The following is a 13,304-nucleotide window of genomic DNA, read 5'->3' as shown; positions in this document are numbered from 1 at the left end:
GTCTAATCCTGAAAAAGGACTGAGTGAGGCAAAATGACTACTTAGAGTAGTAGGTGTTGTGGCACCAGTGAGCAGTAATTCTGACTTTAGCACATCGCAGGAACATGCGAAAACAACATTTTGCTAAGTCAGGTAAGGAGTCTTCCAGCCGAGGCCCAGGAATGGTGGAGCAGAGACAAGCATCTCCACTGGGCCCATCTGAATTCCTGATCTACAGAATCCACGAGCCTAGTAAAACGTTGTGCTTTATGTTACCAAGTTGTGGGGTGGTGGATTAAGTGTTCATAACAACCTGGATGAGAACCAGCCCTTTGTGCGGCATGTCCCAGTGTGAAGCACTTGCATATTCATCCCATTTACACCTCACAACATCCCAGGAGGAATGTACGTGTGGTTATCACCATATTACAGGCAAGGAAACAGAAGCATGGTGATGTCAAGTCACTTGCAGATAAAGGCTCAGGCACTGAGTGGCGCAACGGGGACCTGAACCCCGGGAAACTGATCCCGGAGCCTGGCTCATGTCTTGTCTGGGGTGGTACCTGCCCTGAGATGGCAGAGAGGGAATCGCCTTTCTCTCTCCTTTCTCTCACTATACCAGCTGACCAGCATAGTGACCCACGTCTGCCACCCCACCCCCCACCCCCCGCTGCCCTCCCTCTGGAGGCTCTGCCTCTTGTCTCATTGGCTCCTTCCGTTCCTGGGCTAATCTCAGGGAGCTGCGACCACGGAGACAGGAGCCCAGGGCTCAGATCTCCTGCCTGGGAGCGTTGTGGGTTCACAGCCCCGCCTGCTACCCCTTGAATCCACCACCCAGTTTGCACAGACGCTGGACTGCCTGCAGGTTGCTCCTAGCCAGGACTGGCAGGGTGGTGGCGCTAGTCAGGCCCCTCCCGCTGACACCAGAGCAGAGTGGGACCCTCCTTCTTCCCCTTCCTTCACAGGGGCCAGACCCGAATCACCTTCTGCATCTGAAGGTGCTCCCTGCCTTCTCCCATCGCCTCCCCTTCATCCTTTACAGGCACCCCGCCAATAAATCTGCACGTCTAACCCCGTTTTGGGGTCCATGTCTCACAGAACCTGAGCTAACGCACAAACGCATAGGGTAACAGCCCCACCTTCGCCCTCTGCCCTGCCACATCCTCTTCTATCGTCACCTCCTTTCCACCCCGTGCGCCCCCCACCCAGTGTGGGATCAGGGCCTCATGGAGGCAGGAACAACTGTACCTTGTTGACACCATCAGCCATCGCCTGAAGCGTGAGCTCTCTGGGCCCATCCACAGTCTTTCCGTTGTCTGTCGGGCCCCAGCTGGCGCTGTAGATGTCGATCAGCTGGGGCATGTGGCTGATGGAGGAGGCCTCGATGATGTCTGTCATAAATGGCTGGTCCAGCATCCGGATACCTGTGGACACGTGTGGGCAGGGAAACGGCATTTTGGTTCCCAGTTCACAGGAGACATGGTGGGGAGGAGGGTTCGAGTCCCCGGTGCAGTTGAAGAGTTGGCCATCCCGGGTACCCTGAGAGATGCTGTGGAATCCTGAGTCCAACCTGCGTGTGGTGTGTGGGTTACACCTTCAAAGGATCGAGAAGGAAGCACAGACTGGCCCAGCAGATCCTTTTTGGACCCCACCTTTGCCTTTCCGTATGTAACTATTTGAAGACAATTTTATTACCCTAGCAAAGTTTACTAGAATTCCCAATGGGGAGAGACTATCTTGGTTGAAAACATTCCTTCATAAGTCTGTTTCTAAGTGGAAGGTCAGCCTCCAAGGACTGAGTATTGACTGGGGTCAAGTTTCAGAGGAGAAATGAAGCTACTGTGCATGACAATGGGGGGAGGCAATAGATATTAGATATTTAAGGAGAAATCCCAGAGGGCAAAGGTCCGAAGAAGGCAGAAACAGTACAGGTACACTTCATGTCAGGAAAAGAGGAACTCCCGGTTGCATTATATCTGAGCAGGGACTTTGGGGAGGACAAAAATGTTGCATGGGTTGTTCTAAAATATACTAATAATGGGGTGTGTGATACAACTTCCTCCTCTTTTTATTCTATGGCATCTTTGTAAAGTTGGTGCTACTTTCTGATGCCTTGTGGTAATGACTTCTTGCTGGGAAGCTGAAAAGGAGCAGAGTCCTCCAGGATTGTGGGGGGATAAACCTGAGCTGGGCAGCGGGACACAGGGAGAAGGGGCACGCCGGTGGGTATCCATGGTTCACATCACCCTCTGCCTGTCAGTAAAAAGCTTCTCCAAGGTAAACTCAGCAACAGCCAATGGAATGGCATTCTGTCCCTCCATCACTAACCTCAAAACATTGCTATTTGGGGCCATATTGTTCTCTGCTTGATACACTATTTAGTGGCAAGAAGCCTAGAATTTTAGTACAGCTGACCTAAGTCTTTCTGTACATGGGATTTTGAAATGAAGGTTCTGGGCTGTATGTAGTCAAAGCTTAGATGCTGATCCTCTTTACCTGTCCCCCATGGTCAAAGGATACTACTACACAAGCATCACCTGGTATGCAAATCAGCTTATTGCAACAACTTAGATTCTTGCAGAGCATGTGAAATTGACATGAAACTTTCTTTTTTCTTAAGGTGTCTCTTCCTCAACATCTCATAGCCCATCCCTTGTGATCGTAACTTCCCCCTGTGCTCACCCCACTCCTGACTAACCTACATGTTTAGTAGGCATTTCCCCAGAAGACATTCTGGGTCCCACTCTCCAGGTCCTCCATTAGCACTGCACTTTCAGCCTTCCATTACAATTGTTTATTTGTGTGTTTCATTCACCATCATACAGCAAGGTCTTTGAGCACAGGGCATGTGTCTATTTTGTTCAGTTCTATGTCCTAGGGCATCAGCATTGTGCTTGGAATTTATCTTAAGCTTGATAAATATTTGATGAATAAATGCATTGTATTATTACTTTACTTAGTTGATTTTCTCCCTAACTGAAATGAAAAGTCCAGAAGAACAAATAATAACAGATCCAGGTTTTCTATCCTCTACCATTACCTTATAAATCAAGTCACCATTTTTTCCAACAAATAATCCAATTATAAGTTAACATCCTTTGTCCTGGAGGAGGTTCATCTGGAATAAGCATAGTCTATAGTTTGAACTTCCTGGAAACTCAGTTTTATAGTTCATTTTATAAAGGATAAGAAATTTGAAACTCCACCTTTTGTGTTTGATCCATCTATATTTTACTTATTTAAAAAATGTGTTTAAAAAAGTGGCCAACATATCACAGAATAAACCAAATAATGCCCCTGCTTCTTGCAAGAAGTCATGCCCACTTTGTGGTTGGGGAAACATTGCAGAGTCTTGTATTCTACTTTCTTGCAAAGAGAAAACTGAGATGGTCTTTAACTCGTCTAGTGCCCAGATGATCAGGACTGAACAACTACCTCAACTGGAAGATGAGAGAAATTCAACCCTGGCCCAAGTAGGCCTGGACTGTCCCACATGCTAGCCAATGGCAACACTGGATTTTGTCATACATCCAGCATGTGCTGTATCCAGCTGTGCCCTGTACCCTTTCTCTTTGCAGCTCTTGAGCCTCTGTTTCTTTCCTTCTTACTCCTCTCTCTGTCTCCCTTTGTGTTGCACAGAACATCATAGCTGGTGTGCATTCATCTTCCGACTATTTCAGCATCAAGGGAGGCAAGGGCGGCCACAGACTGGGAGCAAGGCTCTCATTCATATTCAGGGGCCAGGTGCCCGCCATTCTTTTAATCTTGTTAAGCTTGGGAGGAATGAGGCATGCATTAATTGAATGAGACACAACATTAGTTTTTGCAAGAGACTGCACCATTAGCAGCCAAGACGGAAGCTCAGGGTGACCCACAGGTTTTTAGGGAAGGCCTGTCCTCTGTCCCTGGGTACTCTATGAGTGACAGAGAAAGAAAAGAGGGAAAGCAAGAGAATGAGAGTGAAAGGCAGAAGGAAAGAGGGAAGACCAGAGTGCTAGGATTATGTGTCTCACATTTGTAAAATACTCTATTGGCTGATGTGATTTGATGGTGAAGAGACAGTGCACATAAAGCATTTATTCCCCCATCCCCGGACGGATTACCGCATTCATGACCAATGGTAACTCTGTACTTCCCTCCTCCCTTAGGGTCTTGGGCCTGCTTTCACAGTTTGCACTGCTGCTAGCTCTGGGCTCTAGGGGTTCATGGATCAGGGAATTTGATCTAACCCTTTCTGCCTCCTATTATAAAAGGTGACCTTGTATCTGACACCAGGAAATGCTACATCTGCCCACAAACCTCAGTGTCTCTAATTGCTACCTTTTGTTGCTTATAAATACTTGTTTGCAGGCTAAGGAGAAAATTCACACTGATCTAGGTTTTAAGGATCTGAAAACATGGTAATCGTGATAATGGGTGATTTTTATTGTTTTATTTAAAAACTCAGATAAAATATGTGTAAACCCATGGAAGTGTTATGAGTTTTATTTGCCAGATATGTGTAAGTTTATTCCTGGGAGAGATATTTTGACAATGGTCAACAGTGTGGTTTTCAAACTCTTCAGAATCTTTGATCAAAGGAGAGCTCATCCTGAAGCCCCATGCATAAATCTATATGCTCTGGCTTAAAAAGGAAGGCAGGTAAGATCAATCTCACCTGGCTTGGAAGCACCCTGGGGCTGCTCTGAGAAGCTCTGCAGAAGCCCAGCTGCCATGCTACAGAGCCCACCCTCAAGTGGCTTGCTGTGCTCCACCCCACTTACTCTCTGCCGTCTTGCTTTGTTTCGTTCCTAGCAGCAATCATTGCTTGCTTATTTGCTCATTGTCAGAATCTTCTTTTAGACTGTCAGCTGTCTGAGGGCAGGTGTCCTGTCTGCAGGCTCACTGCTGTATCCTACCACCCACAGCAGAACTGGACACATAGTAGGTACCCAACAGTAAGGCCTAGGTCTCCTTGGAACTGATTTGATTGGAATAAAGGAGCCAAGTGAGATAGTGCTGGTAGAAGAGGAGATACTTTGGCTTCCTGGGTAGAAATATTATCAAGTTTTGGTCCTTAGAACCTTATGCGCTTAATCCCTCAACTCCAACCATCTAACCTTTCTTTCATTCAACAGTTAATCTCCTTTGCTTATAGTGGGTTTCTTCATTGGCCCTCCTTCTCTTTATTCCTTCCTCTCTTTCTATCATTTAGCAAATAGGGTTTGAGCATCCACTGTGTGCAGATCTTGTGCTAGTTGCCAAAGTGAGAGACATGGCCGCTGTCCTTATGGAGACTGTTTTCTGCCTGAGGAGGAACATACTAATCAAATAACCATGCACGAAAATATGAAATAACCAACAGTGGTTACTGCTGGGAAGGAAAAATTCAGCATGCTTTATCAAGTGTAGATGAGGAAATTGGTCTGGGAGGTGGCATTGGAGGAAAAATGGAAACCTGAGAGCTGAAGGATGAAGAGGAAGTGACCAGATATAGTGTGTGTGTGGGGATTCTGGGCAGAGGGAAGAGAATATACAAAGGCTGACTGGTAGAAGGACTGTGGCTACACTTTCTAGTTTATATTTGTTAGGAGGATTTATCTAAATTGTATTGACCCAGAGGCTAACCATGTATGTACGGGAACTTATACAATGAAGGTGGCACCACAAATCAAAGGGACAGGATGTGTTATTGAACAGATGGTATGGGAACATTGACTCACCATTTGGAGAAAAATAAAACTAGACCCCCAGCTAGCATGATATACAAAGGTGGAATCCAGATGGACTAATGATCTCATGTGAAAGTTTGGGAGAAAATATTTGCATCAAATATTTGCATTTGGTTAAAACTGATCAGGGGCTAATACCTAGGACATATCATGAACGCTTGCAAATCAATAAGAAAAAGACAAGAATTCCAATGGAGAAATGAGCAGAGTTTATAATGGAAGAGAACCCAAGAGGCTAACAGGCAAATGAAGTGCTGCTCAATGGTTTTTTTCCTGTAACTTTCAGAGCATTCATTTTATAGTCTCATCTGCACTTTCTTTTTTTTTCTGGACTAAGATTCTATGGCATCTTAATTTTAGCTTTTTTTTTTTTAAAAAAAAACCACACAGGATGAATTGCTGGGTAATATGGTAATTCTATTATTAATTTTTTGAGGAATCGCCACTCTGCCTTCCATAGTGGCTACACCAATCTGCATGCCCACCAACAGTGTATGAGGGTTCCTTTTTCTCCACAGCCTCTCCAGAATTTGTTATTATTTGTCTTGGTGATGATAACCATTCTAACTGTGGAAGGTGATATCTCATTGTGATTTTTATTTGCATTTCTCTGATGATTAGTGACATTGAGCATTTTTTCATATGTCTGTTGGCCTTTGTATGTCCTCTTTGGAGAAATGTCTCTCCAGGTCTTCTGCTCATTTTTTAATTGGATTGTTTGGTTTTTTTTGTTGTTGTTGAGTTGTATGAGTTCCTTGTATATTTTGGATATTAGCCCCTTATCAGAGGCATTGTTTGCAAAAATCTTCTCCCATTCGGTTGGTTGCCTCTTTATTTTGTCGATGGTTTCTTTTGCTGTGTAGAAGCTTTTTAGTTTGATATAGTCCCATTCATTTATTTTAGCTTTTACTTCCCTTGCCTTTGAAGTCAAATTTATAAAATCGTTTTTGAGCCCAAGGTCCATAAGTTCAGTATCTATGTTTTCTTCTATGCAGTTTATTGTGTCAGGTCTTATGTTGGGTATCTACCCAAAAAATTTGAAACATTTATCTGTAAAGATATATGTGGTCTGATGTTCATTGCAGCTTTATTTATGGTGGCCAAGACATGGAAACAACCAAAGTGTCCTTTGATAGATGATTAGACAAAGAAGTTGTGGTATATATACACAATGGAATACTATTCTGCCATAAGAAAAGATGAAATAGTGCCATTTGAGACAACATGGATGGATCTTGAGATTATAAGGCTAAGTGAAATAAGTCAGACAGAAAAAGTCGAGAACCATATGATTTCACTGATATATATATAAAAGTGAAAACAACAAAAGAACAAGACAAACAAATGAAGAAACAAAAACTCATAGACACGGACAATAGTTTAGTGGTTACCAGAAGGTAAGGGGGGAGGAGGGTGGTAGATGAGGGCCAAGGGAATCCAATGTATGGTGATGGAAAGAGAACTGACTCTGGGTGGTGAACACACAATGTGATGTATAGATGATGTAATACAGAATTATATACCTTAAATCTATGTAACTTTGCTAACAATTGTCACCTCAATAAACTTTAATTAAAAAAAATAAACAAGACAGGATGAAGAGAGACCCAGGACATGGGAAGGACTTGGGACATTGCTGCCAATGCCTCCCCAATCTATAACTGAACACCTTTAGACTACCAGAGACTAACAATGATCCGGGTTGGCCACCAGGTGGCGATCTAAACATCCCTAGATCAGACAGCTCATGAAAGGGAAGATTCTCAGGAAAGGCATGCTCATTTAGAATAATAAAAATCAGCCAACGTTTGGAATTGCCAACCAGAATGAACAAAATGTTCCCCCTAAATATGTAAGATTGAGGAGCCTGAAATTCTGCTTCTGTTAGGATTCTCGAGTAACTCTCCAGTACTTACTCATGAAGAATTCCTTTTGTTCCTCTGGGGAAGCCTAGAGAAAACACTGATGTTCTAAAGGGCATAGGACAGGGCACTAGAACTTTTTGGCCCTTGAGTAGTTAGAACTAGCATGAGTGGTTACAGAGGAGCAAAACTGGGTTAAGGGAGTGTAGAAGAGGAGAAAGGTGGCTGCTTTGCTGAAAATTTTTGTGTGGCTGGGCATGCCTCCCACCAGCTCTGGTCTTGGTTGTGGAATTTAAAAGCATTGCTGTGAGGGTTTCAGAAAGCACAGGCCATGTCTTTGAGGTATCTGGCTGCATTCACCCACCTTTGGGATTGGGGGTTAGTTAGCAGGTGAGGCAGAAGCTGCTGCATCCTGCCTGGATCTGCTGACTCCATCCAAGTGTCTTTGCCTGGGGGTGTTCTCTGCCTTAGGAGTTCTGCTCAGCCCACATGAGCTGGCAGTCTGGACAGGTCAGGGTGCTCGTGGTCCAGGAGACTTCCCCACCAATGAGGGATGGGAGTTGGTGGATAAATTCTCAGCTTCCTCACCTTGGGGGTGCATTTCTGAGGGTGTCCCCATAGTCCCCAGAGACCCAGCCATCCATGGGAGCAACCAGCTCATCTACACACACTTTTTTGGCTTCCCTCCCTTTGCCATATTACCCTCACTCTTGTTTCCTGGGATCACCTTCCAAATAAACTCCTTGTACCAGGAGGGAAGCAAAATTTGACACCCCAAAATGCATCTCTCTGGCTTGAGGATTATTTTATTTTTAAGAAATAAAAGACTCAAGAAGAACCTTTGATTTTCCCCTTACTACCTAAAAGAATTTACATAGAGGGTCTGTTCCAGGAAGGGAGATCTCACCATAGATAACCATAATGTAATATGAACGTGGTGTGGTGGGTTATACTCTGCAGGGCCTAGAAATCAGAGTCTGCTTTGTGTCCCATTGTCTCTGCATGGCTCAGCAAATATTTGTTCACCAAACTTTATTTGTCCATCTCTCTGTGAATTGCCTTCCTCCCCTCCAAAGTCCCAAACCACTACCCCCTTCTCCTTAGCTCAAGATGGCACATAAAACTAAACTGCCTGATTTTTCCATGGGCTCCATATTCTTATGGATCCCCAGTACATACGTACGTAATTAAATTTGGTTATTTTCTCCTGTTAAACTGTCTCATGTCAGTTTAATTCTTAGACCAGCCAGAAGAGCCTAGAAGGGTAGAGGAAAATTTCTTCTTCCCCTACACACCCAAATTCTTATCTTAGGTTTTGCTTTTAGGAAATTCAAATGAAGAGAATACAAAAGAATTAGGTACATTTGAGGTACAGCTCAGATACTTTCAGAAAAAAGACAGAGGAAGAAGATGGGGAAAGGGACCACAATAAACCCCCAGAACACCTTGAGCTGCTCTAACTCTTTTTTTTCTTTTTTTCTTTTTTATTAGTTTCAGGTGTATAAAACAATGTAATAGTTAGACATTTATACCCCTCACAGAGTGATAACCCCCATCCCCCAATCTACTACCCCTCTGACATCGTATGTAGCTGTTACAGTTCCACTGACTCTATTCCTTATGCTGTACTCCACATCCTGTGAAGATATATATATATAGTTGTCATTCATTATTATTCAGCTTCAGCTTCAGGTGTACACTGCAGTGATCAGGCATCTACACCGTCCATGAAGTTGATTCCCTAATAAGACAAGTGTCCATCCGATACCCTACAAAATCTTTACAACATTATTGATTATATTCCCCAAACAGTCGTTCGTATCTCCGTGGCAATCTTGTGGTTACCGATTGTGCTTTCTAATCCTCTCACCTTCTCCCTTATCCCCACCCCCCTCCCATCTAGAATAGCAACCCTCAGTTTTTCCTCTATGTCTCTGAGACTGTTTCTGATTAGTTTGTTCATTTATTCTATTCTTTAGATTCCACATATAAGTGAGATCATATAGTATTTGCCTTTCTCCGTCTGACTTATTTCACTTAGCATAATGTTCTCTAGGTCCATCCATATCATTGTAAATAGTAAGATTTTGTTCTTCTTTGTGGCTGTATAATAATCCATTATATAAATGTACTACAGTTTCTTAATCCAGTCATCTACTGATGGGCATTTTGGTTGTTTCCATGTCTTGTCTATTGTGAATAGTGCTGCAATAAATGTAGGGGTGCATATATTTTTTGAATTAATGTTTTGGATTTCTCTGGATAGATACCCAAGAGTGGAATTGTTGGGTCATAAGCAATTCCAGTGTTTTGAGATACGTCCGTACTGACACCAATCTGCAATCCTACCAGCAGTGCATGAAGCATCCCTTTTCTCCACATCCTCGACAGCACTTGTTGTTTGTTGATTTATTGATGATATTCATTCTGACTGATATGAGGTGTTATCTCATTGTGGTTTTTATTTGCATTTCTCTAGTGATTAGTGAGGTTGAGCATTTTTTCATATGTCTGTTTGCCATCTGTATGTCCTCTTTAGAAAAGTGTCTCTTCATGTCCTCTGCCCATTTTTTTAAATTAAATTTATTGGGGTGACAATTGTTAATAAAATTACATAGATTTCAGGTGTACAATTCTGTATTACATCATCTATAAATCCCATTGTGTGTTCATCACCCAGAGTCAGTTCTCCTTCCATCACGGTATATTTGATCCCCCTTACCTTCATCTCCCACCCCCCACCCCCCACCCCCCTTATCCTCTGGTAACCACTAAACTATTGTCTGTGCTCTGCCCATTTTTTAATTGGGTTGTTTGTTTATCTGGTGTTCAGTTGAATGAGTTTTTTATAAATTTTGGATATTAACCCCTTATCAGATGTATCATTGATAAATATCTTCTCCCATTCAGTAGGTTGCCTTTTTGTTTTATTGATGGTTTCCTTTGCTGTGAAAAAACTTTTTAGTTTGACGTAATCCCATATGTTTATTTTTTCTCTTACTTCCCTTGCTTGAGGGGATATATCAGTAAAAATATTACTAAGGGTAATGTCTGCAAATTTACTCCTATATTTTCTTCTAGGAGTTTTATGGTTTCATATCTTACATGTAAGTCTTTAATCCATTTTGAATTTATTTTGTATAAGGTATAAGGAGATGGTCCAGCTTCATTTTTTTGCCTGTGTCTGTCCAGGTTTCTCAGCACCATTTATTGAATAGACTGTCTTTACCCCAATATGAATTCTTGCTTCCATTGTCATAGATTAAATGACCATATAGGCATGGATTTATTTTTGGGCTTTCTATTCTGTTCCATTCATCTATGTGTTTGTTTTTATTGTAGTACCATATTATTTTGATTACTATAGCCTTGTAGTATGATTTGATGTCAGGTATCATGATACTTTGTTCTTATTTCTCAAGATTGCCATGGCTATTGGGGGTCTCTTATGGTTCCATATAAATTTTAGGATTATATGTTCTATTTATGTGAAAAATGTCCTTGGTAGTTTGATAAGAATTGCACTGAATTTGTGTATTGCCTTAGGCAGTATGGGCATTTTAACTATATTAATTCTTCCTATCTATGGAGCTGCTCCAACTGTTAATTTTTGCAGGTAGTAGTTCTAAGAATGCCTTGTGCAAACAAACCAGTTGCTTGGGGTATACAGACCCTTCAAACTATTTTGAAGACAATAATTGTGAATGGGAAATCCAAGTTTGAATTTTCCAGTTGCCTCCAGTTCTGCCTTGTGAATAGAAAACCCATCTTGCCTCAGCTACCACCTGAGGTATGAGCCTTGCTTATAAAATATTAATCGGGTGATATTCTTTCCCCTGAGCTCATAATGGCTTCTGACATTTTAATGCCAGCGTTCTGGATGCACACAAAGTAAAGAGAGCTGAAAACCAAGGGGCAAAGCCTCCTCTATTTACATTTCAGAAACTTCCAGATGTATTCTTTTGTGAAATTCAACACCCAGCTCAGGCAAGCCTCTTAGGGAACAGTGTTGAAAGAGGTTAATGGTGGGTTTGTATAGGTAGCTTTTGCTTTATTTAGATCCCTGGAAATGCAAGTGTCAGCACAATGTATGTTTATGGTCCCATTAAATCACCAGGAAAAAAAATATGAAGACAGTTGTAAAAAAAGAAAAACAAGGTTGGATGACTCAGCCTAAATAAATTAAGAACCAATTTGATACAAAACTTGGAATGAGCCAGCAGCCACTCTGCTCTCCAGCTGTTTGTTGAAAGAGGATAAACCCCTCTCTTCCATCCTCTTTCTCTCCCTCGTTTTTCTTGGTGTGGGGCAAGGACAGGTGTTGGTTTCTAAATTTCTAGTGAGTTGACACCCTCATTTCTAAAGCCCCCTTGTAAAGATGGTATTGTTAAATATCCTTCCTGTGGAACTTAATAAAAAACTTCTAGGTAGAATATGTTTCCTTGAAGATGAGATACATTGTGCAAAACAGAAAAACAAACAACAACAAAAAATTTTGAAGATTCTGAGTATGTTTATAACAATTTATATGCATCTCTTTATATTGCACAGTCTCTGGGTCTCGTTAAAATATTATTGATATTGACACAAAAGAGTACAGACAATGTAGTTCCATTTATATAAAGTTTAAAAACTGGCCATAACCAATGTTTGCTGTTAGAAATCAGGATTGTGGTTATTCTTGTGTGTATGGGTAATAACTGGGAGGGGACATGAGGAGGGCTTTTGGGATGCTGGTATTGTTTTGTTTCTTGATGACTACTTGGATATGGCCAGTTTGTGAAAATTCATTGAGCAGTATGTTTATGATCTGTGCACTTTTCTGTACTTATATTACACTTAAATAAAATATTTAAAAGTTTATTAATATTGCCATATAGCTTAAAATAAAAATACATTTTTTTCGCTCTTGCTAAATCTAGGAATCCCAGATCCCCACCCACAATGGGGGTTTTTGCCAGGCTCTGGCCAGCCTGGAGACCAGGGTGTGATGATGTGTTTTGGGGCTGGTTGCCTGGAACGGGGCCTGCTATTTGGCAGGGACAGCTTACCTGCGACCTTGGAATTATATGCCACTCCGACTCCACAAATATTGTTGTTGGCTGCGGCAGAAACTTCTCCTGCACATCGGGTCCCATGACTGCAGAGAAAAATAAAGATGTCAGATACAGCTTCAAAAGACTTTGGAGAAGGTTCCTTAAATTCTGTCAATTGGAAACCATTCGGCTCTTTTCAATGGCTCAGTTAGCCTGGGGCCAGCACATGTCCTCCCCACCCCCTTACCCCACCCCGATTTTCCATCTGTGCAGCCTACAGTCCCCTTTCCTCCCTGTCCCCACTTCCAGCTGTCTTCTTAACCTTGGCTTGTTTTTACCAAAAGAGGCTTCTCAGAACATTTTAACCTTGAAATGTGATCTTTACTTTAAAATTTGAAGTATCTTCCTGCAGAAAACGCACTTACAGGTTTCTGGTGAAAAACAATGTAAGACAGGTTTGTGCTGATTGCAACAGCTCTGGTTTTTGTTTTTTGAAGTAATAGAATTGTGGGGTGGTGCTTAATTTCAAGGCTGGCTCATCCATTGGGGTGTAACGCTGCCTGTCAGTGATGGGATAATCGTTACTTATATTTTTTGGATCATAGCCTCCAAGGATGTTGATGTGGAGGATGTTGAATGTATAGATTCCCACCTTCCTTCAGGAATAAGAAAACACGCTTATTGGCAGCATTTTGCATATAGTTTCAAGAGGTTCA

At 42.2% G+C, this 13,304-nt stretch overlaps 1 protein-coding gene across 1 annotated transcript in view; it reads right to left on the bottom strand.

Moving 5' to 3' along the window:
* Positions 1-13,304, bottom strand: part of PCSK2 (proprotein convertase subtilisin/kexin type 2) — a 294,215-nt gene that overhangs the window by 45,773 nt on the left and 235,138 nt on the right. The window contains exons 7-8 of the mRNA XM_019756643.2: positions 12,604-12,692; positions 1,228-1,403 (exon numbers count right to left, since the gene is read on the bottom strand). Of these exons, the coding sequence (XP_019612202.1) occupies positions 1,228-1,403; positions 12,604-12,692 (265 nt within the window). The remainder of the gene's footprint in view (positions 1-1,227; positions 1,404-12,603; positions 12,693-13,304) is intronic.

Source organism: Rhinolophus sinicus, linkage group LG13 (assembly GCF_036562045.2).
Source record: "Rhinolophus sinicus isolate RSC01 linkage group LG13, ASM3656204v1, whole genome shotgun sequence".
Taxonomy (NCBI): domain Eukaryota; kingdom Metazoa; phylum Chordata; class Mammalia; order Chiroptera; family Rhinolophidae; genus Rhinolophus; species Rhinolophus sinicus.
The sequence above is the reverse complement of the archived record's forward strand: the minus strand, read 5'-3'. Positions and strand labels throughout refer to the sequence as shown.